Source organism: Drosophila subpulchrella, chromosome 2L, assembly GCF_014743375.2.
Source record: "Drosophila subpulchrella strain 33 F10 #4 breed RU33 chromosome 2L, RU_Dsub_v1.1 Primary Assembly, whole genome shotgun sequence".
Classification (NCBI taxonomy): Eukaryota; Metazoa; Arthropoda; class Insecta; order Diptera; family Drosophilidae; genus Drosophila; species Drosophila subpulchrella.
Window position 1 is genome coordinate 12,518,386 of NC_050610.1, and position 16,613 is coordinate 12,534,998.

General features: G+C 49.5%; 1 protein-coding gene across 4 annotated transcripts in view; it reads left to right on the plus strand.

Moving 5' to 3' along the window:
* Positions 1 to 16,613, plus strand: part of LOC119546348 — a 119,787-nt gene that overhangs the window by 33,444 nt on the left and 69,730 nt on the right. For 2 of the 4 annotated variants that reach the window (XM_037852575.1, XM_037852561.1), the window contains 5 exons: positions 672 to 7,952; positions 8,738 to 9,046; positions 9,270 to 11,078; positions 11,142 to 11,234; positions 14,623 to 15,420. In XM_037852575.1, coding sequence (XP_037708503.1) covers positions 672 to 7,952; positions 8,738 to 9,046; positions 9,270 to 11,078; positions 11,142 to 11,234; positions 14,623 to 15,420 — 10,290 coding nt within the window. The remainder of the gene's footprint in view (positions 1 to 671; positions 7,953 to 8,737; positions 9,047 to 9,269; positions 11,079 to 11,141; positions 11,235 to 14,622; positions 15,421 to 16,613) is intronic. The other 2 variants (XM_037852567.1, XM_037852566.1) reach the window with 2 other exon arrangements.

Consider the following 16,613-nt stretch of genomic DNA (forward strand, 5'->3'; position numbering starts at 1 on the left):
ATCTATAAATTGAATATGTGTAATCTTCTAGTATGAAAAATTACATTTGATCTGTAAAAATCGATGGCATATTTTTATAAAGTAATGTTAAACTTTATCCAATTGAATCACAATATTCTTTAAGTAATCTTCAATTATAATGAACTCCTTTTGATCTAGAAAAATCTTAAACGCTTTTGAGAAATTTTAAAGAGGTATAATTAGGTTTACATAATCCAACTGTATAGAGAGCCCAGGCATTTTAGTAGCCCACTTGGTTGGTAATATTCCCGAGTTCCTTTATGGAGTTTTACCAACCCTGTGTTTGCTTCCTCCCCTGCTTCCCAACACCTGCTATGTGCTCCTCAAGCTGTTTTGCAAGCTTCAAGCTTAGCTTATTTGCTTTACCGGCAGATGCATGCTTTTCAGACAGCTTCCTTGTGTACCCCGTAGTCCCACCTTCCCGAACTCTTCACTATATATCTTTACCTCCCACTTGATCCTGCTCCCCCACTTCACGCTATGCTCCCTCGCCTATGTATCATCCGATTCCGTATTGTTTTGCATACTAATTTAATTAATTATAATATATTTAACTCACCCCCCTCGAACAACCCGCCAATGAACACGCGTGCCCCCTCTCCAAACATCAACCATCACCCCTGTCCCTGCACCGACTGGAAATCGCGTAGACATCAACGAGTGTCAGGATAATCCGTGTGGGGAGAACGCGATCTGCACGGACACCGTTGGCAGCTTCGTGTGCACCTGCAAACCGGACTACACCGGTGATCCCTTCCGCGGATGTGTGGATATCGATGAGTGTACCGCCTTGGACAAGCCGTGTGGACAACATGCTGTGTGCGAGAATACCGTTCCCGGCTACAATTGCAAATGCCCGCAGGGATACGATGGGAAACCCGATCCCAAGGTGGCCTGCGAGCAGGTGGATGTGAATATCCTGTGCAGCAGCAACTTCGATTGCACCAACAATGCGGAGTGCATTGAGAATCAGTGCTTCTGCCTGGACGGCTTCGAACCCATTGGCTCCAGTTGTGTGGACATCGATGAGTGTCGCACCCACCTGGAGGTCTGTGGTCCCCATGCCCAGTGCCTGAATACCCCCGGATCCTATGGCTGCGAATGCGAGGCGGGTTACGTGGGCAGTCCGCCAAGAATGGCCTGCAAGCAGCCTTGCGAGGATGTGCGATGTGGAGCCCATGCCTACTGCAAACCGGATCAGAATGAAGCCTACTGTGTGTGCGAGGATGGATGGACCTACAACCCGAGCGATGTCTCGGCGGGATGTGTGGACATCGATGAGTGCGATGTGATGCATGGACCCTTCGGAAGTTGTGGTCAGAATGCCACGTGCTCGAACAACGCGGGAGGATTTACATGTGCCTGTCCACCGGGCTTCTCGGGAGATCCGCACTCCAAGTGCGTGGATGTGGACGAGTGCCGCACGGGAGCCAGCAAATGTGGAGCTGGAGCGGAGTGCGTAAATGTACCAGGTGGTGGATACACCTGTCGCTGCCCCGAGAACACCATTGCCGATCCCGATCCCAGTATTAGGTGTGTGCCCATCGTAAGCTGCTCCTCAAATGAGGATTGTCCTGGTAACTCCATCTGTGATGCGACCAAGCGTTGTCTGTGCCCCGAGCCGAATGTTGGAAATGACTGCCGTCATCCTTGTGAAGCCCTCAATTGTGGAGCACATGCCCAGTGCATGTTGGCCAATGGACAGGCTCAGTGCCTGTGTGCTCCGGGATACACAGGAAACGCTGCTCTCCCAGGAGGCTGCAATGACATCGATGAGTGTCGTGCTAATCCCTGTGCGGAGAAGGCCATCTGTTCGAATACAGCTGGTGGCTATCTGTGCCAGTGTGCCGGAGGATCCGGTGGAGATCCGTATCGCGAGGGATGCATTACCTCCAAGATGGAGGGTTGCTCCGACTCCAATCCCTGTGCGACAGGTGAGACCTGTGTCCAGGACTCGTACACCCGCAACGGTGTGTGCATCTGTCGACAGGGTTACGAGCGGAATCCGGAGAATGGCCAGTGCCAGGATGTGGACGAGTGCTCGTTGCAGAGAGGAAAGCCCATCTGTGGACTGAATGCTCTGTGTAAGAATCTGCCAGGAAGCTATGAGTGCCGCTGCCCACAGGGTCACAATGGAAACCCTTTCATCATGTGCGAGATCTGCAATACCCCGGAGTGCCAGTGTCAATCTCCGTACAAGCTTGTTGGCAACAGTTGCGTTTTGTCGGGATGCTCCACCAGTGGACAGGCCTGTCCCAGCGGAGCCGAGTGCATCTCCATAGCCGGAGGTGTTAGCTACTGTGCCTGTCCCAAGGGCTATCAAACCCAGCCGGATGGCAGCTGTGCCGATGTCAACGAGTGCGAGGAACGTGGCACCCAACTGTGCGCCTTTGGAGCTCAGTGTGTAAATACACCAGGTAGTTATAGTTGCCACTGCCCCGAAGGATACCAAGGAGATGCCTATAATGGATTGTGCGCTATGGCACAGAGGAAATGTGCTGCCGATAAGGAGTGTGCCAGTAATGAGAAGTGCATCCAGCCGGGAGAGTGTGTTTGCCCACCGCCCTACTTCCTGGATCCTGAGGACAACAACAAGTGCAAGAGCCCCTGTGAACGATTCCCGTGCGGCATCAATGCCAAGTGCACACCCTCGGATCCACCGCAATGTATGTGCGAGGCGGGATTCAAGGGAGATCCCCTGCTGGGCTGCACGGATGAGGACGAGTGCGCCCATCTGCCCTGCGCCTATGGAGCCTACTGTGTGAACAAGAAGGGTGGCTACCAGTGTGTCTGCCCCAAGGACTATACCGGAGATCCGTACAAGAGTGGCTGCATCTTTGAGAGCGGCACCGTAAAGACCGTTTGCCTGAGCAACGACGATTGCGCCAGTAATCTGGCCTGTCTGGAAGGAAGTTGCGTGAGTCCATGTAGCAGTCTTCTGTGTGGATCCAATGCCTATTGCGAGACGGAGCAGCATGCCGGCTGGTGTCGCTGCCGAGTGGGATTCGTGAAGAACGGAGACGGAGACTGTGTCTCCCAGTGCCAGGATGTGATCTGTGGTGAGGGAGCCCTTTGCATTCCCACCAGCGAGGGACCCACCTGCAAGTGTCCACAAGGACAACTGGGTAATCCCTTCCCCGGCGGCAGCTGCAGCACAGATCAATGCTCAGCCGCTAGACCTTGTGGCGAGCGACAGATCTGCATCAACGGAAGGTGCAAGGAGAGGTGCGAGGGTGTGGTCTGCGGTATTGGAGCCACCTGCGATAGAAACAACGGGAAGTGCGTCTGCGAACCGAACTTTGTGGGTAATCCCGATCTGATCTGTATGCCGCCCATCGAGCAGGCCAAGTGCTCGCCAGGATGCGGAGAGAACGCTCACTGCGAGTACGGTTTGGGTCAGAGCAGGTGCGCCTGCAATCCCGGAACCTTTGGCAATCCCTACGAGGGCTGTGGAGCGCAGAGCAAGAACGTCTGCCAGCCGAATAGTTGTGGACCCAATGCCGAGTGCCGTGCTGTGGGCAACCACATTACCTGTCTTTGCCCGCAGGGCTTCAGTGGTAATCCCTACATTGGCTGCCAGGATGTTGACGAGTGTGCCAACAAGCCGTGTGGTCTCAATGCAGCCTGCCTTAATAGACCTGGCGGATTCGAGTGCCTGTGTCTCTCTGGACATGCTGGTAATCCCTACAGTAGCTGCCAACCCATTGAGAGCAAGTTCTGCCAGGATGCCAACAAGTGCCAGTGCAATGAGCGAGTGGAGTGTCCCGATGGCTACAGTTGCCAGAAGGGCCAGTGCAAGAACCTCTGCTCACAGGCTTCGTGTGGCCCCAGGGCCATCTGCGATGCCGGAAAGTGTATCTGTCCCATGGGATACATTGGAGATCCCCATGACCAGGTCCAGGGATGCAGTGTGCGTGGTCAGTGTGGCAACGATGCTGACTGCCTTCACTCAGAGATCTGCTTCCAGTTGGGCAAGGGTCTGCGCAAGTGCGTGGATGCTTGCTCAAAGATTCAATGTGGACCCAATGCCCTCTGCGTTGCCGAGGATCATCGTTCCTCGTGCATCTGCTCCGATGGTTACTTTGGCAACCCAAGTAACCTGCAGGTGGGATGCCAGCCGGAGAGAACGCTGCCCAAGGAAGCGGATAAATGTAAATCGGATCGGGACTGTGAACGAGGATATGGCTGTCAGGCCAGCGTTCATGGCACCCGGGAGTGCGTTGACCTCTGCTCCAATGTCGTCTGCGGACCCAACGAGCTGTGCAAGATCAACCCAGCTGGACATGCGATTTGCAACTGTGCCGAAAGCTATGTCTGGAACCCGGTGGTCTCCTCCTGCGAGAAGCCCTCGCTGCCGGACTGCACCAGTGACGCCAACTGTCCGGATGCATCCGCCTGTCGCCCAGATGTCCTGGGTGTGCTCAAGTGCGTGGCCATCTGCGATGCCTTCACCTGTCCAGCCAACTCCGTTTGCGTGGCTCGTCAGCACCAGGGACGCTGTGATTGCCTCAATGGCTTTGTGGGTAACCCGAACGATCGGAATGGCTGCCAGCCAGCCCAGAAACACCACTGCAGAAACCATGCCGAGTGCCAGGAGTCGGAGGCCTGCATCAAGGATGAGGCCACCCAAACCCTTGGCTGTCGACCAGCCTGCGATACGGTTAAGTGTGGTCCCCGTGCCGTTTGTGTCACCAATAACCATCAGGCGCAGTGCCAATGTCCACCTGGTCCGTTTGCCGGCGATCCCTACGATCCCTTCAATGGCTGTCAGAGTGTTCCTTGTGTCTACAACCATGACTGTCCACCTAGCCAGATGTGCAACCGGATGACCCACACCTGTTTCGATGTATGCGACGAGGAGTCCTGCGGGGAGAATGCCATTTGCTTGGCGGAAGATCATCGTGCCGTCTGCCAGTGCCCACCTGGATTCAAGGGAGACCCACTCCCGGAAGTGGCCTGTACCAAGCAGGGCGGTTGTGCCGCTGGAACCTGCCATCCCTCGGCCATTTGTGAAGTGACCCCCGAGGGACCGGTCTGCAAGTGTCCGCCGCTCTTCGTTGGCGAGCCCAAGTCGGGTGGTTGCCGTCCAGATGGTCAGTGCCCGAATGGAGATGCCGACTGCCCGGCAAACACAATCTGCGCTGGAGGAAGATGCCAGAATCCCTGCGACAATGCCTGTGGATCGAATGCCGAGTGCAGGGTGGTCAATAGGAAGCCCGTCTGCAGTTGTCCCCTGCGGTTCCAGCCTGTTTCCGATACGGCCAAGGATGGATGTGCCCGAACCATATCCAATTGCCTCACGGACGTCGACTGTGGAGGAGCATTGTGCTACAATGGACAGTGCCGTATTGCCTGCAGGAATAGCCAGGATTGCTCAGATGGAGAAAGCTGCCTGAAGAACGTCTGCGTGGTGGCCTGTCTGGATCACAGTCAGTGCTCCACGGGATTGGCCTGCGTGGAGGGTCACTGCACCATCGGGTGTCGCAGCAACAAGGAGTGCAAGCAGGATCAGTCCTGCATTGAGAACAAGTGTCTGAATCCCTGCCAGTCGGCCAGTAGCTGTGGTCCCAATGCCCTGTGCAGCATTGCCCAGCACCGGAGCCAGTGCAGCTGCCCAGAGGGATTCGAAGGTAATCCCACTCCGGAACAGGGATGCGTGCGTGTGCCAGCTCCCTGCTTGGCCAGCAATCAGTGCCCCAGTGGACACATGTGCATTGGCAATCAGTGCAATCTGCCCTGCACCAAGACCTCCTCCTGTGCGGTTGGAGAACGTTGCTATCAACAGGTGTGCCGCAAGGTATGCTACACCAGCAACAACTGTTTGGCCGGAGAGATCTGTAACTCGGACAGGACGTGCCAACCGGGTTGTGACTCCGATGCCGATTGTCCACCCACCGAACTGTGCCTCACTGGAAAATGCAAGTGCGCCACCGGATTTATTGGAACTCCCTTCGGATGCTCGGATATTGATGAGTGCACGGAACAACCCTGCCATGCCAGCGCTCGATGCGAGAACCTTCCGGGATCCTATCGATGTGTATGTCCCGAGGGAACTGTCGGCGATGGATACTCTCAGCAGGGTTGCTCGCAGCCCAGACAATGCAATAAACCAGACGATTGTGCCAACAATCTGGCCTGTATTCATGGAAAGTGCACGGATCCTTGCTTGCACACCGTTTGCGGATTAAATGCCCACTGCCAATCGGAGGGACATGAAGCCTTATGCAGCTGTCCAGCTGGATTTTTGGGTGACCCCAACGACACCGGAGTGGGTTGCTTCAAGGTGGAGTGCATCGACAATGTGGATTGTGCCGGAGATCGTGCCTGCGATGCGGAAACCAATCGCTGTATTAAACCCTGCGACCTTACAAGTTGCGGAAAGGGCAATTGCCAGGTGGAGGACCACAAGGCTGTGTGTGCCTGCTACGAGGGCTATCAGTTGGTCAACGGAGTGTGTGAGGATGTCAACGAGTGCCTGTCGCAACCATGCCACAGCACCGCCTTCTGCAACAATCTGCCGGGAAGCTATAATTGCCAGTGTCCCGAGGGTTTGATCGGAGATCCCCTGCAGGCCGGTTGCCGGGATCCCAATGAGTGTCTGAGTGATGCGGACTGTCCCGCCTCAGCCAGTTGCCAGAACTCCCGATGCCGTAGTCCTTGCGAACGCCAGAATGCTTGCGGATTGAATGCCAATTGCCAGGCGCAGGCTCATCAGGCCATTTGCACTTGTCCCCAGAATTCTCGCGGAGATCCCACCGTCGAGTGCGTGCACATCGAGTGCTCGGACAATGACGACTGCTCAGGGGAGAAGGCCTGCCTGGACGCGAAGTGCATCGATCCCTGTTCCCTGCCCAATGCCTGTGGAGCTCAGGCTCGTTGCTCGGTGCAGAACCACATTGGAGTGTGTTCCTGTGAGGCCGGAAGTACCGGAGATGCCAAGTTGGGATGCGTGCAGCTGCAGTACTGCCAACAAGATGGACAGTGTGCCCAGGGAAGCATCTGCTCCCATGGTATTTGCAGTCCCCTGTGCAGCACCAACCGCGATTGCATCTCGGAACAGTTGTGTTTGCAGGGCGTCTGCCAAGGAACCTGCAAGTCGAACTCCACCTGCCCCCAGTTCCAGTTCTGTTCGAATAACATTTGCACCAAGGAGCTGGAGTGCCGATCAGATGACGAGTGTGGCGAGGATGAGACCTGTCTCAGTGATGCCTATGGACGGGCCAAGTGTGAGTCCGTGTGCCTGGGTCGCGCTGCCTGTGGCCGAAATGCCGAGTGTGTCGCCCGTTCCCATGCTCCCGACTGCCTCTGCAAGGAAGGATTCTTCGGGGACGCCAAGTCCGGATGCCGCAAGATCGAGTGCAGCAGCGATGATGACTGCTCGAATGACAAGAGCTGCGACAACCATATGTGCAAGATCGCCTGCCTCATCGGACAGCCGTGTGGAGAGAATGCACTCTGCACCACCGAGCACCACCAGCAGGTGTGCCACTGCCAACCAGGATTCTCGGGAGATCCGCGCGTGCGTTGCGATGTCATCGACTTTTGCCGCGATGCTCCGTGCGGACCCGGAGCCCGTTGCCGGAACGCGAGGGGGTCGTACAAGTGCACCTGTCCCCCGGGACTCGTTGGTGATCCGTACAACGAGGGCTGTCGCAGCTCCGTCGAGTGCGAGACCAACGAGGACTGTCCCCCGCACGCTGCATGCACCACAACCAATGGGGTGGCCAAGTGCCGCGATGTCTGTGCCCAGCTGCAGTGTGGCCCCAATGCGGAATGTGTTCCGAAGGGCCATGTCGCGCAGTGTGCATGCCGCAGCGGCTACGATGGCCAACCCGCCGACCGGGTGGCCGGCTGTAAGCCGCTGCCCGTTCCCTGTCAGGTCACCGGCGACTGTCCGACCAACACTTACTGCTCGGATAGCGTCTGCAAACGTAAGTACTAACACCACCCAGCACCGGGCCTAAACCGACTACCAGACAACGTAAATTGGCTAATCTACCTTGTAACCACCTTTCTAGTACTACCTACTTACTCAAAAACTAGCACTGATCTACTTACCGGAGATGTTGTGGCACTGAATGGATGTACCCATATTTTCTGGTTTGTGTTTTTAAAAAGGTCACACAGACAGAAAAAAAGTGCCAGGATCAACTTGATATTCTCGTGAAAATTTACTCGTATCATTTTTACCGTTGAATAATGTTAGTGATTTTGAAAATCGTAATTTTCGATTCTTCTCCCTTTAAATTTAAAAATTATACGGGCTTAAAAAAAATTGAGTATCATATCTTAAACATTATTTAATCATATACAACGCAAATTTCAATGCCATATATCTCAAAATTTAAGTTTATAAATTATGATCTACAAATTGTAAATGTTTTGAACATATTTAGAAATTTCTACTATTATTAATTGTTCAACCAAATCAATTCGAACGAAGTTTTCCCCTAGATAAGTATTATACCATTTTTAAAGATCCCAGGTGTCACATCATCTCAAAAGAACTACCAATAGAACTCAACCTTGGACTGGCTTAAGCCTACGAACTAAACCAAATGCTATCTTATAACTCAGACTAACTGCAAACTAAAAAGAAAATACAACAAGATACACATATGACCACACGCCACGAACAAATCGAGACCGTAACGCCAACCTGGATACATTATTCTCTTAGAGTTCCCCAATAACAACCGGATCTTTACCCAAACAGCTGCCTGTGTTCTGGACACCGAATGTGGAGCATCCGAGGTGTGTCAAGGTGGCCAATGTTTCAATCCCTGCCTACAGCCGCAGGCTTGTGGACAGAATGCCGAGTGCGTGATGCAGAATCACCTGAAACAGTGCCATTGCCCGGAGGGCTTCACCGGTGACTCAGCCAAGGAGTGCGTGCGTGTGCCGGTGGCCTGCGATGTGGACTGTGCACCAGGATACACCTGCCGTGACTCCATGTGCCTGCCTGTGTGCCACAACGATCTGGAGTGCGCATCCAACGAGAAGTGCCTGAAGGGCAATTGTATGCGTAAGTTATCTGCCCATATATCATCATTCATTAGCGAGAGAAAATTGAAAATGCGACACTTAATCCATGGGAAAATAAGAAAAATATTTATTTATATTATAATTATATATTTATATATATATTTAATTATATATTTATTTTCATTATAATTTTCCCAAGATTTTCTATCGCTAGTTTCATCATCTATCAATAACCCATCCTAATAACCACTTCTCTCCTTTAGTGACCTGCCGAGTGGACAACGATTGTTTCCTGGGTCACGTTTGCCTGCACAACAAGTGCGTGTATGGCTGCCATGTGGATGATGACTGCAGTGCCTCCGAGTCCTGCCGCAATGATAAGTGCGTAAACCCCTGTGTGGAGAATCCCTGTGGTCCCAATGCCGCCTGTTCGGTGTCCAACCACCGGGCTAGCTGCAGCTGCCTGGAGAGCATGGTGCCCAATCCCACGCCCCAGGTGGGCTGCGTCCGTTCTCCCCCCTTGGAATGCCGCGAGAATCGCGACTGTGGCAATGGATTGGCCTGCTTCGAGTCGGTTTGCCGACCTCTGTGCGCCGATGATGCCGGCTGTTTAACCAACGAACGCTGCCAGCAGGGAGTTTGCAAGCCCCTCTGCCGCCACGACAATGAGTGCGGTCATGGAGAACTCTGCCTGGGACTGAACTGTGTGCCTGGCTGCCGCTCCGACCAGGGCTGCCCCCAGGACTTGTCCTGCGTGGGCCAGCAGTGCGTGGATCCCTGTGCCGATCCCACTGCCTGCGGCACCAATGCCCAATGCCAGACGATCGATCACAGGAAGCAGTGCTCTTGCCCGGAGGGTCTGGATGGCAATGCCAATGTGGCCTGCAAGGTGCCTCGCATTGCTTGTGGAAGGAACGAGGATTGCCAGTCGAATCAGCTCTGCTACGCAGGCAGCTGCCAAGGAAAGTGCAGGAACGATCAGAACTGCCTGGCAGATGAGCGTTGCATGAGGGGCACCTGTAGGACCGTGTGCAACACGGACGAGGCCTGTGCCCAGGGACAGATTTGCGAGAATCGCATGTGCCAGACTGGTTGCCGTACGGATTTGAGTTGTGCCAGCGACGAGGCCTGCGTGAACAAGAAGTGCCAGAACCCATGTCGCACGCCAGGTCAATGTGGCCAGTGTGCCGACTGCCTGGTAGTCAACCACGGTGTCCAATGCCAGTGCCCCGCCTCCTTCATGGGCGACGGTCTGACTGGTTGTCAACTGCCGCCGGAACGTTGCCATCCCGGTTGCGAGTGCGATGAGAACGGAGCCTACTGTGCCACCAAGTGCTCCAGAAGCGAGGACTGCGCCTGCGGACAGCAGTGTGCCCGAGGAAAGTGCCGGAACAAGTGCGGACCCAAGCGTCAGTGTACGGTGGGTCAGCTGTGTGAGCGAGGAGCTTGCATTGCCGGATGCAAATCGAACGGAGACTGTGCCGCCGACCAGAGTTGTGTCAATGGAAAGTGCTCGGATCCTTGTGCCAACGACAAGGCCTGCGGAAGGAATGCCCTATGCACCGTGTCCGAACACCGGATGCTCTGCTACTGCCCCGATGGCTACGAGGGCGAGCCCAGCAAGGAGTGCGTGCAGTTCGAGTGCCGTGTGGACACCGATTGCGACACCAACAAGCGCTGCGACCAAGGCAAGTGCCGTAATCCCTGCCTGGAGTATGGAGCTTGCGGCACCAATGCCCAGTGTCGGGTGGTGGGTCGCAAGGCCCAGTGCTCCTGCCCACCGGACTTCTTTGGCAATCCTATCAGTGAGTGCCGACCCCTGGAAGGAGGCTGCTCAAGCAAACCCTGTGGTGAGAACTCCAAGTGCACTGAGGTGCCTGGCGGCTATGAGTGCGCCTGCATGGATGGCTGCATTGGAGATGCCCACCAGGGATGTCTCTGCGGTGGACCGCTAGTGAATGCCTGTCAGGATCAGCCTTGTGGCTTGAACGCCGCCTGCCATGTGCTGGACAATAATCAAGCCGAGTGCTACTGCCCGGAGGACTTCCCCAATGGAGATGCCTATGTGCAATGTAAGTTTACTGAGCCTCAGATGATATTTGATGGGATATTAATTTTTTTTGTATTTAAAAAAGGTTACTTGACCCCACCAAAGCAGGATTGTCGCACCCAAGGATGTGAAGTGGGTGACTGTGTGCGCCAGGGCTACGAATATGTCTGCCAGCAGGGTAAGTTCCCAGTTTATCTTCACATTCCCAGTGTTTTAGACCATACCGTACCGTTATTGCTAATCATGTTAACCAGCGTTCTTACAAGTTATCGTTATTGTAATCAGTAAGCGTTATATCGTTGAAGTTTTTTTTACCCTTACCAATATAACTAGAAGTTTGTTAGTAACTGAATGGAATTGATTTTATTGTTATAATTTTCTTGGTTTAACTACATAGTTTTGAGTTATTTAAACACAAAAGCTTAAACCAGCTAATTAGCTAATTCCACTAATTTAACAGCCCTCGTGGCTGATTAGAACATTTACCCAAAACAAATCTGATTTCAGTGTAGTGTGTGTGTGTTAAAAAAATACCAAAAGCTAATACATTTTTAATTTTTTGTTAACAACCTATACACATGTGCGAAGTTCAAGGTATTAGTCTAATATCGATATTCCCCGCACGTACAAGAAAACACGCTAAGAAACCAAAACGCCACCTACACAACCAATTCCTAACAGGCAACTGATTTGTTTTTAGACAACAGACATGCCGTTGAATATAATTCAGAGCACAGTTTTTATTATGCAATTTTGTTTTAGTTTTTATTTGAGTTTTTCTAGTTTTTAAGCACCTTATTTTACAATACACCATCAACGCATATGGAGATTCGTGGAATGTTGCTGTCGCTATCGCGGTTACCCAATCTGTGCCTACACTTCATTTTTGAAATACACACAATCCAAAAATCAAAAAAAAGAAATATGCAACGAAATTAAGTTTAGTCATAAGCAAATTTAAACTATCTTACTAAAAATTACATTTACAATCAGTGCATTCCTTACAAAAACAAAAAAAAATCTTAAGATTTGATTTTAGTTCCCATTAAGCTTGAAGCTTGCCTTCTCATTTCATTCGGCTCTCATGAAGCTCAGTTCTCATTGAATTCCTTCCTTAGTCACCATACAATTGGCTTTGAATAACCATCTGTATTGGCACTCAACTATGCGGCATCCATTACAACTTGGAAACAGTTAACGCATAGATCAGTAAACAAGTTGGTTCATCCCTATTTAACATTTAGTCTAACGACAAACGCCGCGATAGCGATATGTAGTCAGTAAAAATTGTAGCGAAAAGTAAAACTACTGGTTAATCACAGAAAGTGCGAAGAAGGCACACAAATTAGAACTAAACCGAACCTAAAAAAAAACAACACATTATGCCACGCTTATCATATAGACAACAATCCTCAACACATCCTTGATACTGAAAACAAAAAAATATCGAAATCCCAGCCCTGAAAATCCCATCCTTCCTTTGATTCCGCTCTGTCCTCCCCTTTGAACCCCAAGTGTTATTTCCCTATCGCTCTGTCGTTTCCTTTTGCTAATACCCTTTTGTTACATTTCTTGAATGAACAAAGTCTCAGATTGGGAACTGTGGACGGGACAATTCTCACACATAGTTCACATATGCTTGAAAAAATTCGAAACCAATTGAGGAACATAGTTATCAAAATAAGATCCATTACAAATGTGTACAGAACGATTACCAAAACAAAAGCAACATCAACAGCTACTACTACTTTTCAATGCATCCTAAAGCAAGTCTACTGTATAACCGCAATAAAACCAACAGTTTATTATGTACAAAGCTCCTTTTAAAATACGTATTAAGAAAGCTCCTCCCTATCTACCACTCTCTACATAGATCGTCTATTGGTTAAAATCTATTAAACAAAAACCCGAATTGATTTAAATTGTAACTAAATTTAACTAACATTTCAATTATTTTTTGGTACATTTGACTAGAAATTAAGTTGTATATACAGAAAATTGTACATACTGTGCATATATTTGGCCGCATCTAAGTGGCCGATCAAACTAACCACACCAAAAAACAATCTGTAAATATAAACCAAATTTGAAAACTGTGAATTATGAATAACCCGGATGAATCAAACTAGCAACGTATATTTTAATGAACTTTTCAAAATTGTATTTACCCATCGATTTTCAACTACTATTTCTTCTATACATTCCTACTAAAGCCTCCTTCTACAAAGCTAATCTTGCTATTGCCAGACTTGTACCTACACTTCCTGCTCTTCCAATAGATACTTCTAAATCTTTCCTCTGAATCAATCACTCACTCACAAAACCAATCGCCAATAACGTGTCTCTCGTGAGGGCAGAGCGCATGTGTTGGATGTCGTGTAATTTTTGCCATTACTCAAACTGAACAAACAATAAACCAAAATATATATTAGCTCGAATTCGCATTAATCCCGAGATAATTCATTGCTCAACTAAGCCTGCCTTTAGTACAGCATCAAATTAATTGGGCAAAATGGGAAAATGCTAGGCTCTCCGGCTCTATGCTCGCTCGTAAAATGGTAAATCATCAAGGATTGTAACTATACTCACTTGTTCTCACTGCTACCCCCACTCGCTCACTTGTACGCTGATCGATTACCTCGATTGAACTCATACCAACCAATGACAAAAAACCAAAAGCAGCCAATTTATTGATAAGCATTGTTTTGACCTGCCTTATAGAAAAACATAAAACCCTAGTTATTGTGAGATGTTCCCTTCACAGTTCTACAATTTGAATTAGACAAACCAATAAATAATATATTTTTGCCACAGTTTTCTGCCTAAACTAACTGCACCAATTGACTAAAGTTAGCCAATTAAGTGAAACTGCTAAAAAAAATTTCTTCAGTTTTATTTTTGTTTACGTTACCTTTTGATTTCTGAACGCACCTTTTCTAGTCTTAACTCGTTGAAAATCCCCGCTGAATTTTTCTTTACTTTAACACCCCCAATGCACAAAACCCCAAACCCCAAAATCGAGTCCACAAAAATCCCACTGACACTTAATTGAACACAGATACCGACCCTCCGCAACATACACAACCCTCAACCCAAACACCATAAAAAATACACAAAAACACTAAAGCAAAAAAGGCCCATATCGAACCAACCAACAAAAAACTGGAATAAAGTTTTTATATATTTTGTCGTTTAAGTTTTCTCCTTTTGTTTTTAGAAAAAAAACGTCTAGCTATAAGTTTTATCCGAGTCATCCACCCCTCTTGTTTCAAAAACTTTGTGTTTACACTGTCTAATGCATATACCCCAATTAGCCCTGAATCTTCCACCAGACTATCGTCTATCAAACTCAAGCCCCAACTTTGACTTGATGATTTCAATGTCGCACTTTCGTTTCCACGTGTTTTCATACCCCCTCAAAGAAAGATATATCTATTTAGTAGCGTACCGTACCGTTTATGCCACCGAATAGTTGAATGCACCCACCAACGATTAACATTTAAACAACCAAACAACTCCTGTCTATCTCTCTCTCGTTCTTCCCTGCCCTGGATGTAATTTTATAGACACCGAACAATGCTACTCAGATACGGATTGTCCCAGTGAAAAGTCATGCCTCCAAGGACACTGCAGCGATCCTTGTACAATGCGTGGCGTGTGTGGTTTGAATGCGCTCTGCAAAACCGTACTGCATCGTCCGCGCTGCTCCTGCCCCAGCTGCCACGTTGGTCGGCCGGAGGTCGAGTGCAAGCCCGATCCCAAGTGCCTGTTGGAGGACACGGATGCGAAGACCAAGGAGCAGATCCCATGCTCCAGGGACTCCGAGTGTCCGGAGACGTTGCAGTGCGGCCAGTACGGCCAATGCACAGATCCTTGCAACAATCCGCTCTTCATCTGCGAGAGCAACAAGAAGTGCGAGACGCGACGCCATCAGCCGGTTTGCATCTGCAAGTCTGGCTTCATAGTGAATGAGTACGGGGAACTGACGTGTGCCCCCGATAAGCGGGAGTGCTATCGCGATGATGACTGCGCCTCGAACATGGCCTGCACCGATGGCAAGTGCCGCAATCCGTGCATCGTACCCCTGGGCAGAGCCGCCATCTGTGCGGAGAACAAGTCCTGCGAGGTGCAGAACCACAAGCCCGTTTGCATTTGTATGCGCGACTGCCAGCCATCAATATCGATTTGCCTGCGCGACGCCGGGTGTCCGGCGAGCCAGGCCTGCCGGAAGCTCAAGTGCGTCGATCCGTGCGAGTTTGCCACGTGCGCACCCAACTCGCCATGCATTGTAGAGGATCACAAGCCGATATGTAAATTCTGCCCAGCTGGATTTATAGCCGATGCCAAGAATGGATGTCAAAAAGGTAAAGCACCAAAAGTACTCTCTATCACTCAGCTCTCTGTCGAGTGAAAGTGCCTTATGTTTCTGTCTCGATTATCTCTGTTTCCTGCTCTCTCTCACACACGCTCTCACCTTTTGCTAGCTCTGTCTTATTGTCTGTCCCCTCACGAAAAAAAGTAAAACAGCGATAAAGCACACATGCAAATATGCCCGACGAAATATATTGACCAAAGCCGTCCACACCTGTTTAATGTTTCGGGCCTTGTCAATCTGTTTCCGCGCAGTGCTTGTGCCAATGTACATAGGTCTGAGAAATTAACTGCCTGTAGCCGTATCAAGCTTTCGCCTATTGATATGGTCAACTCACTAGCCCAAAGCTTAGTTACAAGCCGAAAAGTTCAAGTCTTGCGACTTTATAACCCCACAGTCAGATGCTTTGCGCCACCAGCACAGGGACTAGGCTGAAGCACTTAAACGAAAAGAGTTGTCCAAGAATTGATCTAAAGATCGTTTAAAGCTACCAACCAAAAATACCAATAACATGAAGACACAATTACAAGAAAACTCTTCTGAACATTCACACACGCTCATGCTCACAGTGATAATAATCAATTTATTAATCAAAAGCCTCCTTATTACTTGTACTATGAAATCTTAACCTATGAATCTAAATAAATGGTAATAAGATGTAATACTAATGGTAAACCTAAACCAATCCAACACCAATATGTAGCTAACTAATAGTAAAGGCGTTCGTTTCTAATTTGATTAAATTGAATAACCGTAAAATAGTTTATAAAGCTTCCGATATTTGTTGACATTTGCAGTCGTATGCAAAAGAGTTAGATCAAAATCTCCAACAGTATTTCCTTAGGTACGCCCCTCTGTATATATAGTGCACCTTCCTTATTTTTGTAGCTTTACACTTTCTATTCTATATTTGGTATATATTTGTAAATATTTTAACGTATTTTTTTTATTTTTTAAAATCTTAACCTTTTATTTTGAAATATGTACAAAATACTCCACTCGAAAACCCCAAAAATCATGTAAAAAAATCCAAACCCTGATAATTTGAAGCAGCTAAGCCAGGTGGCAACTGTACCTTAAACGAAGATTGCAGTGAAGCACAACAATGTGGATCGTCGGGACATTGTATCGATTCCTGTCACACCTTCTGTTCGGGCGCCGTAAAGTGTGTTGCATCACGCCATA